The 13,534-nt window shown below is 34.0% G+C and overlaps 1 protein-coding gene across 3 annotated transcripts in view; it reads right to left on the reverse strand.

Annotated features, from left to right (window-relative positions):
* The window catches only part of LOC149801591 (NBAS subunit of NRZ tethering complex-like), a 249,282-nt gene that overhangs the window by 64,042 nt on the left and 171,706 nt on the right, over positions 1-13,534 (reverse strand). For all 3 annotated transcript variants that reach the window (XM_089955839.1, XM_089955838.1, XM_089955840.1), the window contains exons 47-49: positions 9,747-9,865; positions 6,466-6,546; positions 4,834-4,947 (exon numbers count right to left, since the gene is read on the reverse strand). In XM_089955839.1, the coding sequence (XP_089811965.1) occupies positions 4,834-4,947; positions 6,466-6,546; positions 9,747-9,865 (314 nt within the window). The remainder of the gene's footprint in view (positions 1-4,833; positions 4,948-6,465; positions 6,547-9,746; positions 9,866-13,534) is intronic.

Raw genomic sequence — 13,534 nt, forward strand, 5'->3', positions numbered from 1 at the left:
CACTATAGTACTTCCATCTTGACATACTACACACTATAGTACTTCCATCTTGACGTACTAGACACTATAGTACTTTCATCTTGACATACTACACACTATAGTAGTTCCATCTTGACATACTACACACTATAGTACTTCCATCTTGACATATTACACACTACAGTACTTCCATCTTGACATACTAGACACTATAGTACTTTCATCTTGACATACTACACACTATAGTAGTTCCATCTTGACATACTACACACTATAGTACTTCCATCCTGACATACTAGACACTATAGTACTTTCATCTTGACATAGTACACACTATAGTACTTCCATCTTGACATACTACACACTATAGTACTTCCATCTTGACATACTAGACACTATAGTACTTTCATCTTGACATACTACACACTATAGTAGTTCCATCTTGACATACTACACACTATAGTAGTTCCATCTTGACATACTACACACTATAGTACTTCCATCTTGACATATTACACACTACAGTACTTCCATCTTGACATACTAGACACTATAGTACTTTCATCTTGACATACTACGCACTATAGTAGTTCCATCTTGACATACTACACACTATAGTACTTCCATCCTGACATACTAGACACTATAGTACTTTCATCTTGACATACTACACACTATAGTACTTCCATCTTGACATACTACACACTATAGTACTTCCATCTTGACATACTACACACTATAGTACTTCCATCTTGACATACTACACACTATAGTACTTCCATCTTGACATACTACATACTATAGTACTTCCATCTTGACATACTACACACTATAGTACTTCCATCTTGACATACTACACACTATAGTACTTCCATCTTGACATACTACACACTATAGTACTTTCATCTTGACATACTACACACTATAGTACTTCCATCTTGACATACTACACACTATAGTACTTCCATCTTGACATACTACACACTATAGTACTTTCATCTTGACATAGTACACACTATAGTAGTTCCATCTTGACATACTACACACTATAGTACTTCCATCTTGACATACTACACACTATAGTACTTTCATCTTGACATACAACACACTATAGTACTTCCATCTTGACATACTACACACTATAGTACTTCCATCTTGACATACTACACACTATAGTACTTCCATCTTGACATACTACACACTATAGACATAGTACACACTATAGTACTTCCATCTTGACATACTACACACTATAGTACTTTCATCTTGACATACTACACACTATAGTACTTTCATCTTGACATACTACATACTATAGTACTTCCATCTTGACATACTACACACTATAGTACTTCCATCTTGACATACTACACACAACAGTACTTCCATCTTGATATTGTAAACATAAAAGTACTTCCATCATGAAAAAACTGAGCAGAATTTATAAAGGTTGTTACATGTAAAACAAGAAAATTCATTAACTTTATTAAATGCTCCTGCCATAATACAAAACTAGGTAAAACATAAGCACTGAATGGCGATGTCTCACAAAACATGATGTCAAAAAAGGTTTGGTTTTGGTTTTGTGTTTTACAGCATAGCAACACAAACATGCTATTTAGTACCAAGACAACTGCATACATAAGATTCTACTGGTAGTAGGCAAAAAATACCATTTTAAAGGCCATCTACTGCACATACTGTTTTATAGTTGAAATCTATCACTTTTTAAAATTAAAAGAATTTTTAACACAAAATTTCAGTACAGAAACCCCCAAAACACAGTATTTTTATGCATTCTATCAGCACATTAGAGAAACCAGCCAGAACCAGTTTATTGGGGAACTGGAAGAAAACAAATTTGTGTAAGCATTGATTTTTTCTTGGTTAATTGGTAATGTATTGTTCAAGATGTTCTAAAAGGAATATTTAAGAACAGATCTGATAATGTTCAATTCAAATTTAAATGTCAATACATGCACTTTATCCTAAGGCTAAAAAAAACAACTCACTAAAAATATTACAAGAAGGTAAACAATGCTTGGATATCAGAGTTCATGTATGAGTGGCAGGAGCCCCGAGTGGCTGAGTGGTCTAAAGTGCTCTCCGTTACGGATCACTGCCATCTCACCTCTGTCTGCGTGGGTTCGAGTCTAGGATTCGGCCAATGTGGGTATGTGAGAAAGCTTGCCAGTAGCTTCTCGTGGGTCGGTGGTTCTTCCCAGGGTTTTCCCGGGTTCTTCCTCCACCATTAATACTGGCCGCCATGCACAGCCTATTGTGTGCTGAAAAATGGCGTTAAACCCCACAACAACAACAATGTATGAGTGGTAAGGTCCTGAGCTTGCACTGTTTCAAAGTGGAATCTAGGATAGTATATGGAGGTAAAAAATTATCAATAGGCATATGCAGATACCACTGCATAGGAGCCACGATTATTCTGTAAACAAACACATCCACTGTAATGGCCTAATTTGAGACTGCATAAAAAGTGGGTAAAGTGGCACTTTCAGAAACTTTTAGAGCTAAATTTACCATTCCTCATAACAGATCATTTTACTAACTAAAACTGGTCAAAGTAATGTTTCCAGACTGGTAAGACTGCACAAAAGTTTTCCTACCAGCATACAAAGACAACATACATGTCACTCATACCCTAGTCCCCTTCCAGGACAGAAGATATGAAAATATGTGTAGGAACCAGAAGTTCAGTGTCGTGACTGCAAGAACAAACTTAAAGACCTAATAATTTTTCCTATCTTAAATATTCCCAGCATGTTTTTTTAATGTTTTCTAATTTCATGGTTTGTTTTTGTAATCATATCATTATGTTTTTTTTATCTTATAGGTGTTGTCTAATGTTGTAAAGCGCTTAGAGCTTCTAAAGATTAGGCGCTATACAAAATCCTCATTATTATTATTATGATTGTCAAATCAAATGATCAAGAGAATTCAAACGTTTAATATTCAAGTCTACATGTATGATCAAACACTTCAGCATATTTTTACCAGATTCCTTGGTATTCCAGTGTATTTTTACCAGATTGTTTGGTATTCCAGTGTATTTGTACCAGCTTCTTTGGTATTCCAGAGCATCTGTTCTTAGAATATTTGCTACTCCAGTGGAGTTTTACCAGATTTCTTGGTATTCCAGTGTATTTTTACCAGATTGTTTGGTATTCCAGTATTTTTACCAGATTCCTTGGTATTCCAAAGCATTTTTACCAGAATATTTGCTACTCCAGTGGAGGTTTACCAGATTCTTTGGTATTCCAGTATATTTTTACCAGATTCTTTGGTATTCCAGAGCATCTGTTCTTAGAATATTTGCTACTCCAGTGGAGTTTTACCAGATTCCTTGGTATTCCAGTGTATTTTTACCAGATTGTTTGGTATTCCAGTATTTTTACCAGATTCCTTGGTATTCCAGTGCATTTTTACCAGATTGTTTGGTATTCCAGTGTATTTTTACCAGATTCTTTGGTATTCCAGTGCATTTTTACCAGAATATTTGCTACTCCAGTGGAGTTTTACCAAATTCTTTGGTATTCCAGTGTAATTTTACCATATTCTTTGGTATTCCAGTGTAATTTTACCATATTCTTTGGTATTCCAGTATGCAGCATAGGCATTTACATCACAGCTTTGTGATGACAGTATTACTCGAGTGAAAGTGAAGAAATATGGATACAACATGCTAAAAATGGTGGAAAAAACACAATCGTCCATCAATTCATGGGATGCATGTTTCACAGATGCCCCACGTTTCCCAGAATGAAACCTGAGAAGTCCTTTCTCAATGTGAAATGATCATCAGATATATGAACAAAATTTGTATGTAATCTTCTTAACGTTTCATTTTATTTTCATAATTTAATTAATGGGAAAATCTAGACCAGAAAACTATTGAGAGCCTGTTAAATGGTAAGCTTAATAATCACAATGAATTTCATCAGTGGTCACCAGACAGTGATCTAGTAAAGGATATTAAAAATGCTTGTGGGTTTTATAGCAAAAACAACAATAAAAACTTTGCAATGAAATAAGACATACAACTGTTCCATTTTTTATTTAACTGACAATATACTGATTCGTATTAACGATTAATGTAACATTTTCCATCAGAATCTGAATCCAATTCATTTTCAAAACATGTTTTATTATATACAGTATGAATAGAATATATTATGATCAAAAAATGCACTTGTTTTGTTTTCAATCCCTTACAATATGTACAATTTATGCCAATGATAAATCTACACGTTTAGAATCAAATCTATCGATCAAAATTTGCAAATCTACTGGTTTAAAATCCTGGGTCTGTCACATGTATGCAACTGGAGAAAATTCTTTGCCCATGTCACACCTATGCGGCCAACCTGGACTGACCTGGTGGTTGAATTTGACACTGCTAGTTTTCAGTCTCAATTCTGGCACAGTGGCTCCAACTAGAAACGATCACTTCACATTCTAATAAAATCATAACATTTTTATTACACCTACATCTTACTAATATTAATCTGTGTACAGCTACTCTGAAATTCCAAAATTGCTATGGATATCTCTATACCAGGTCTAAACTGAACAAGGGAATTTTATTCTGTAGAGAAATGATACTGAAAGTTAAAACTTGCCCCATGATGTCAATGAAGACATTCTTTGTAACAGATGTGACCTATACCCAAAACATCCTTCTGAATTTTGAATTGGATTCATCGCTGTAACAGCATATACTCCCATCCCCACCATCATTCAATTTTTGTAAAAGATGAAGGGAGGTTTTGGTGGGTTTTAGCTCAAAAATCAGATGCAAAATAAAAAAATAAAAATCACCATAATAATATAATGATTTACCTTTTCTCTTGCCTGAGGAGTAAATATCACAGCATCCACAAAGTTTATCACATCACGTGGAAGACATTTCTGAATGTATTCTCCGCAGGTCTCATAACGATGGATCCAGGCAGACTGAATCATACAAAACAAAATTATATAATGATAGTTGTCAGTGACACAACGGAAATTTTTCTTCCAATGCTTTTGTGGATGAAGCTGTGATACTCTATGGATGTCCATTACCACATCTATTAAATTGTAAATTCATACAATACATAGCAACCTCCATAACTGAAAATCATTGTGTGGGGTGTGTGGGTGGGGTGTGTGAGAGTGAGTGAGAGAGAAACAGTCAGCTATAAACAATTTTAAATGTGAACCTGAACTGCTTTGTTGTAAGTTCTTACATGCCAATATCCTGAGCGAGATATAAGCCTAATTATTACTGATACGAGTGACACAAATTGCAATCTCAGAAAAAAAAGAGTAATCTATATATTTCATGCCATAATTACTGGAAACCTTATGAACAACGTACACTTATTTTTGCTAATTACCTGAATCTGCAGTTAGTTAAGGTTCTTGTCACAAATCAGCCAAATCCATGTGGATTAGTACAAGAATACAGACATAAAACAAAATGATAACTTATTTACATACAATACTGACTTTAACTAGTCTACATCATATTTTAAACTTTTACTGAAAGGTCGTAAACTCAAGTCCACAAATTCTGAATGCTGTATTACATCACTGTCGAATTACTCTTCAAAATTTGTAAAGTGCTGTTGATTTGTCCTTTAAATGATGCAACATGTTCTTCAGCTTAACAAAATCCGTCTCCTCCTAAATTTTTTAGTCATATAAAATACATGAGTCACTAAAGCCTGTTTCATTTAATATTTGGCTCATTGTTTTTTTTCAAGATAGATCAGTCTGCTACTCAAAACATAGTGAACTGAAACATAGTTTCAAATGAGAAAAAAAACACATCTGTTTTCTTTGAAATGTGTCATGTACAGTTACTATAAATAGAAAAAAAAGGAAACTGTTTGATGCACATGGCCAAATGGTCACACATGTCAAAAATACAAGATCAGTAGACAGAGGTCTATAATAGATAAATGTGCAGCAGCCAAAAGACAAATGACATGAGCCTCGTTATTCTGTTTCTCACTCACTCCAGATGTCGCCAGATATAACCTTTGATCTGAACTTGGAGATATGTTGCTTTGTTGTTGTTGTTTTTTTACATGAACTAAATGGGTACCCTATAACTAATTTTAATATCTGGGTAATTATGAACATGCGGGTATCTGAGTGCCCACTTTCACTTTTAATCATAGATATATGATGGATTTTGCATTAAGACCCCTTGGTCAACATCTGGGAGTAGGGCTGAGAACAGGAGCTGGATGGAGTTATTGATGTCACTGTAGTTGTTCTAGTTTTCTTTTTACAAAAATGGTTTTAAAAATTCAACAATATAATAACAGGTATCTTTGCTGCTGTGCAGTTTGCAAAAATAATGAGGTAAAAGATGTGTCCAAAGATAAAAGAAGTAAAGGAAATGGTATTCCTTCATCAAACTAAAGAAAAGGCAAAGATAAATCTACATTCCTCTTATAAAATCATCCATTCACAACTTACAGTTGACTTGCAGTTTCCCTCCCAGAAGTATTTGACAGCCCAACTGCAGTTAACAACACTCGCATGTAAGAAACCACCTTTCTGAAAATAAAATGTCCTCTAGTTTAAACACAAACAAAAAAGCAATAAAGTTAATCTTAAAGTACATTTTTTTTAAAATTCATATTTAAACATTACTGTCCATGCAGTCATCTTTTTGATAGAATACCATTTCTGTTCAATACTTATTTTCATATCCCATGGGTGTTCTATCAAACAAGATTCTTTGTAGACAGAATAAATTCTTGCAACGAATAGCTTTTCTAATTACAGGTACGGTAAATTTTGAATTGATTAACAGAAATGTCATGTGATAGTACCAGAAGTCAAATCTGATGGCAGACTGGCATCATTTGTATAAACGTAAACTCCTACATGCCCTAATACTTTCTCAAAAATTTGGTCACATTCTGTTGAGTGGTTTCTGAGAAGGTGTAATTTAGAAGGATTTTCCATTTTTGTTTAAAAATGGCAACCAGATTTGAATGTAAAGTGGCCTAATTCGTACAAATTTGAAAGCCCTTATTACCTGCATGCTTTCTGTCACGTTTGGTCAGTTTAAACTTAGCAGTTTCTGAGAAGTCATTAAAAGGTTTTCCTAGTTTTAGTAATGGCAGACATTGTGGATTGACATCATTTGAAAGACATTTATTAAAGGATACTTCAGAAAGAGTTTGATCAAATTCTTTTGAGTACATTTTATGAAGAAGTAGCTTAAATGTTATTTTTTTAGAAAGAAATCAATGAAATGTTTTTCTGTTTTTAGCAAACATGGTCATACCTGATGGATAATTGGTATTTTTAGTATAAAACTGAAAATTCTCTATGAAAGGACTCATTAAAAGGGTTTTGTAATAATGGCAGCAATATTTGCTAATGGATTGGCCATTATCTGCACAAACCTGAAAGGTCTTCATGCCAGGATGTTTTCTGCCAAGTTTGGTTAAATACTATTCAACAGTTTTGAAACAGTTTTTCTTTTTGCAGTAAACATTACTGTCATTAACATAAGTAGTTCAGCATCAGTTGCACACACTTTAAATACTGCAATGTTTTCTGTCAAGTTAACCTCATTCTTTTAAGCTGTTCTGGAGAAGAATTTGTTTATCATTTTTATTGTTGATGTTTTTAGTAACAGTGGCCATATTTGAAGCTCGATCAGCATCATATGTATAAATTTGAAAGCCCACTATGTGAGGACAGCATTCTGTCTAGATTGGTCAACCTTTGTTGAGCAATTCTTTTAAGAAGATATAGTTTCAAAGTTTAATACTTTTTGTAATGGTGGCCATATTTGATGGCGGATCAGCAATGTGTGTACAAGGTCTTCATGCTAGATTGCTTTCTGTCAAGTATGGTCAAATACCATTCAGCAGTTTGAAGAAACTGTCAAAATGTTGTTCTATTTTTAGCAGTGGTGGCCATATTTGTTGTCAGATTGCATCAATTATATACATATCTAAAACATCTTCATGCAATGTCACACTTGGTCGAATTCTATGCAGAAGTTTTGGTAAAGAATGTAATAGCTACTTTTACTTTGCAGTAAAAACAGCCCAGATCTGGTCAGGACTGGTCCAGTTTTTTTCTTTTTGTTGAGAAGTTAAAATAACAATTGCTGACAGACATACAATAGATGTTGGGTCATGCCTTTAGCTCACTTGTGATATGGCCTGCTGAACCAAAATCCATCTAAAACTGAGCCATCTTACTATAATGTCTGAATAAATATATGGTTTGAAAATACAGGTGTTTCCACACTTTTGGGAACAAAAATTACCTAGTCTTTTAACTGGATACAATTCATTTTTGTCAAGGCTCACTTAAAACCTTCAACTGCCACACTGCAGACATCGTAGCGATATGACTGAAAAATTGTTAAAGCTACATTAAAAAATCCTAATCACACACACACACACACACACACACTTGAAACCTTCACTAAGCTAAGAAAACATGCATTTTTAAAATCAAAAGCAGTTACTTTCTTAGTCTCTCTCACAACATCTGAATTTGAGATGACCACATACTAAACCACAGAATGTATCACTAGAAATAGGTATAACTATTGAAATTTCATATAAATTTAAATTGAACTTATTTTAATATACTGAATAAAGATGTTAATTTTACTCTGCCTAACTGCATATGTTGGCATGTAGAACATTTTTAAAAAAGAGTTGATTTAAATTTTGACAAAAAGCCTAAAAAAATTATACACCTTTGTATAAAAGAAATAAGGACTGAATTTTTTGCTTTAAATTCACTTGTGGTATGCATGTCTCAATCTAAAGAAAAATGTTTCCATGAAATCATCCTTGAGTCATAGCAGACAGATACTCGTCCTTGCCATCACTTTACTCAACACAGTACACTTATCTCTACACTATTTAAATCTCTTGCTAGAAAACAATACTAATCCATGCCATCACTTTACTCAACACAGTACACTTATCACTACATTATTTAAATCTCTTACTAAAAAAAACAATACTAGTCCTTGCCATCACTTTACACAACACAGTACACTTATCACTATACTATTGAAAGCTCTTACTAAAAAAACAATCACACCTGATACAAGCTTGATACAAAAGGAGTTTAAACCTGCTATCTTCATTCTAACATAATGTTTTCATGATCTTAACCCATTTCAGTGTCAACTTAGCATGCGGTGCCTGTGTGACAAGCACAGTCATCTTCCACTGTAACATTCTGGACAAGTAAGAAAATAGGCAAATTAACTGACAATTCATGTACACTATATGTTAAGCAATTCTGAGCACAGAGATATTCTCAAAATGCTAATTTGCAGTTACTTGACCCAGGGACAAGCATAGTAAAGATTTGCTTGGCACAGCCAATTTTCATATGGTCAGGACAAAAGAATAAGCAGATTTCCTGAGCTGTTTATGGTGGTATTCAAACATCTGCTTCAAATGAAACCCAACTATGGACTGTATATTTGATGCAGTCATTGTCAAGAAGATCCATTGCATTGGATTCTAAACTGAAAACTACCTGGACAGTAGGTAGATTGTTTGTGGAGTTTTTCCCATATTTGGCAAGCATATAAAACATACCAATTGTGTTCCGGAAGTCACTATAAGGTTTCTGACATTCACAAGTGCAAGACCACAAGACAGCTTTGGCTGCTTCCTCTCCCTTTCATGTCCCTTAATGACAAGGCAGCCAGTATGCAGAACACTTTTATAAGCAAATCATTCATTGCAGTTACTAACCCCATCAGGAATCATTGATGCCAGTTTGGTAAAGGGGGTGATATTATCAGCAGTCAAACATGGGGAGATCACTTTCACTGGGTTCTCATTTCCAAGCACTAGATCCTTATAGTTCAGATCTGAAAAGAAACGTATTGGCTCCAATTCATTAAACAATCAAAAGGAAGAGCATAATTCAGTTTCGACAAAAGCAGTAATCAAAAGGAAAACAAGGAAAATCTAAAACAATAGTCATACAATCAGGTACGTTTGTAACTTTGAAATATTATTTCAAATTTGTACTCCTGACAATTAAGGTAACATTTTTGTATAGTCAGACCTGTCATAAGCAGCCACTTATGTGAAAAGTCCAAACTGGCCTCTCAACACAAATGATTTATGAATGGAGGTTCATCTATTATTATTATTGTTGTTCTTCTTTCAGTCAATCTCAACCTAAACAAATCTCTTCAATTAATAATACAATTTTCAGTTTTTTTATTATATGTAAGTTTAGAACGTTTGCCCTAGAGATACCATATTTAACATAACAACTGCTCATACCCTTAAAAGCATCACATCCACCAGTATGATTTTTTTTTTGGTAAATGACACAATTCTCTATTTAAAGAATATTTATCATTTAAATATTCTGGTGAGGAAAAAGCTTAATTCATGGATTTCTTCATGTTTTCCCTTCTGTTTTTGATGAATTCTCCTTCGCTTATATTGATATCTATGAAACTGTATATACTCACTTGTAAGTCAAGACCAACTGCAAACTGCACACATCGCCTAATGAACAGACAGACCTGAGTCAATGCAGATTGCCAGGAGTTCTCAGTAGGACAGGCAACATTTATCCTGATCTGCCAGCTTATTATATGACAACATATAAGGGTCTACCATATTTACCGCATATGTTGGAACACCATATTTGCTGGGACACTATATTAATTTTTAAATTAATTTTTTTGTGTAATGTATGTTCTGGGACACTTGTTTTTTAAAGTCGTAAGTTATGGGACACCTTTTAAATCATTCGAAAATTACATGTCAGAAAATGCATTCCAACTGAAATATAAAACTGTACTTGAAATAAAACTCTTTAATCCACTGTAGCATCATCTTGTCAACACAGCCCTTTTCATGCACATGTACGATCCATTCTTTTGGTTCCTGAATATTGTTTTAGCTTTCTCATGCTGTGAAAAATTATCGCTGTAGGCAATACATATCCTTAAGTATTTTTTAAAAATCTGCTCTAGTCATGTTAATTCTCACACTTTTAATCCCCATCTTACTGTCAGTCTGTCCAAGAATGAGATCAAAGTGTACTAGAATTTCATCCATTCTAATGATCATATTGTTGGTGAAATCATCTTCTCTTCTGGCCTTTACAAATTCATCAAATGATTTTATTTTCTCCAAATCTTCTGGTCAACACTGGGTCATCGATGTCTGTGCATGAAACACTATATTGTGTCACTTCCATATCTTGGCCAACTTTGTATAATTAAAAAGAAACCACCACCCCCAAGATCAGCACACTTAAAAGAATCCAAAGTTGGCTTCCAAGGTCAGTTTGCTTTGTAATAAAATAACTTTTGTGTTGACATCCTTTAAAAGAAAATCAGCTTAAAAGTATCCAGTCAGCTTCTGAGGTTGGCTTGCTTTGTAATAAAAATTACCTCTGTCTCTGATGTCCTGTCAGTAAGTTCAAACAATGAGTTTACTGCTTGCTGCCAGTTGTGTTTATTCACCACCTGGGCTTCTATTTGCTTGCCACCTGTGGTTATAATTAATACAAATGGGCGTTGATGTCTGCAGGTATAGAGTATACACAGCAATAACTTGCTTTAGTAATGCTTTTGTGAACCTGTGCTAGTGAAAAGATTGTCATCTGCACTCAAGTGAATGCATTTTAAAATAATGTTTTTTATTTGCAAGATAATGTCATATAGTTGATCTGGATATAATTCAATCTTTGTTATTTTGCACCTAACACCATGTTATGTGTGAATGGCAGATGTCTTCATGCAACTGACTGATTATTTCCCTCTTATTCGTGATTTTGCTGGATCCAGTTTTCAGTCAGATAACATATTGAAACCTTTGAGTACAACAAAACATGATTTGTTTCTCAATGTTCACATCAATGAACAATATGTCATGAGTTATTGAAATACACGCTACAGTATGGATGCATATGCTACATATATGGATTTTGTAGATATATTTTATTCTTTAATGCTCATTGTGAAAAGAAAAGAATAATAATAACAATACAAGGTTAGTTTCTTTAATTTTATTATCAAATAAGTGTTTTGCTTTTGCAACGTGCAGTTTTCAGGGGGTGGGCAAATTCAACATAAATTTATTTTGTTTCTTAAGTCTTGGGACATATGACCTAGGTGAAAAAAGTTTCTTCATAAGTTCTGGGACAGGTGAAAAAACAATTATTTTATCATGTCCCAATATATACAGTAAATACGGTACTTGTTTGCAGTTGAACTTGACTTATAAGCAGGTACGAATGGTAAACAAGGTTCCATTGTTTGTATACTGAAGCTGGTATCTCTGTCCTCATCATAGGTCAGATACGGAGTGTCACTGCAATGACTGATAACTCATACTTGTCATCAGGTGCTTTTCAAATAGCGTGTACAGGAAACGCTGGTTAAATCATGTACGATATCTTTAAGCCAGAAAAACTAAGCTGTCCTCTCTGCAACCACAAGCTGCTTTTCGAAAAAAATACCAATTCATTACCATGTTTGTGATGCTATTTAATGATTAATTTACATACCAGTGGACATAATGCTACAAAGTCCACAACTGTCTTGTTTTCTTTCTATGATTTTGTTCACTATTCATTCAAATAGATGATTTTGTACAATAAAGACTTGAAACTTAAATCTGCTATCAGCTCATTAGTGGAATGAAACAGGAATGTCACTGCTTGCAATGCGAAGATGCATTCTGCCATTCCTGTAGCAAATCTGACCCAGACAGCACCAATCCTGGCAGGATGTTAGCATCTGAATATACAAACAGGCAGGTAACAATTTAAACTTCTTCAGTAGAGTTCTATTAACACTGTCACATTTAAATGCTGACACTGAAAAGACATTTAAATTCTGAGGAAAATTCTGGCTAACTCCAAAGAAACAAGGATCCAGTAACGACACATCATCTCCTAAGAGTTAAGATCAACAATGATGAGTATTGCCACCAATATAATTCAGCCAATCAATAGTCTGCTAAGTGTTATATTTAATTATATTGTGTGCCTGACTTTTTTCATGATTGTAATTGAAGATTACAGATAGTTTCTGCATGCCTGACTTTGGTCATCATTATAAATGGAAAACAAGATGTTTACCAGAATTTGAGTTAAAGGGTATGGTTAGTGGACTTTCCAGAAAATTCTACTGCACTTTGGGTCAAGTTGGGATATACATAAATGAGATTCGGTAAACAATTATTCATTCCTCTTTTAAGATCAGTTGGTAGAATCATTTACAGTTATGTTCAGATACAATGAGAGAAATTATTTATTGAAATTATTCACTGGAATTACAAAATGCTCATCGACTTAATGGATTAAAACATAATTTTGGAATTATGGAGAACTCATTCAAAGATGTTCTGGATTGCATCACTGTGGTAATTCAGGAAATTCAAGACTATTGGTATATGAGGACATTAAGAACTAAAGACGATTGTAATTAATTCAGAATATTGTATACTTTTGGACTTTTAGGATTATTTGAAGTTTAATACACAATACTACAACACCAAAAGTG

This window comes from Sinohyriopsis cumingii, chromosome 4 (assembly GCF_028554795.1).
Source record: "Sinohyriopsis cumingii isolate HCF-2022 chromosome 4, ASM2855479v2, whole genome shotgun sequence".
Lineage (NCBI taxonomy): Eukaryota > Metazoa > Mollusca > Bivalvia > Unionida > Unionidae > Sinohyriopsis > Sinohyriopsis cumingii.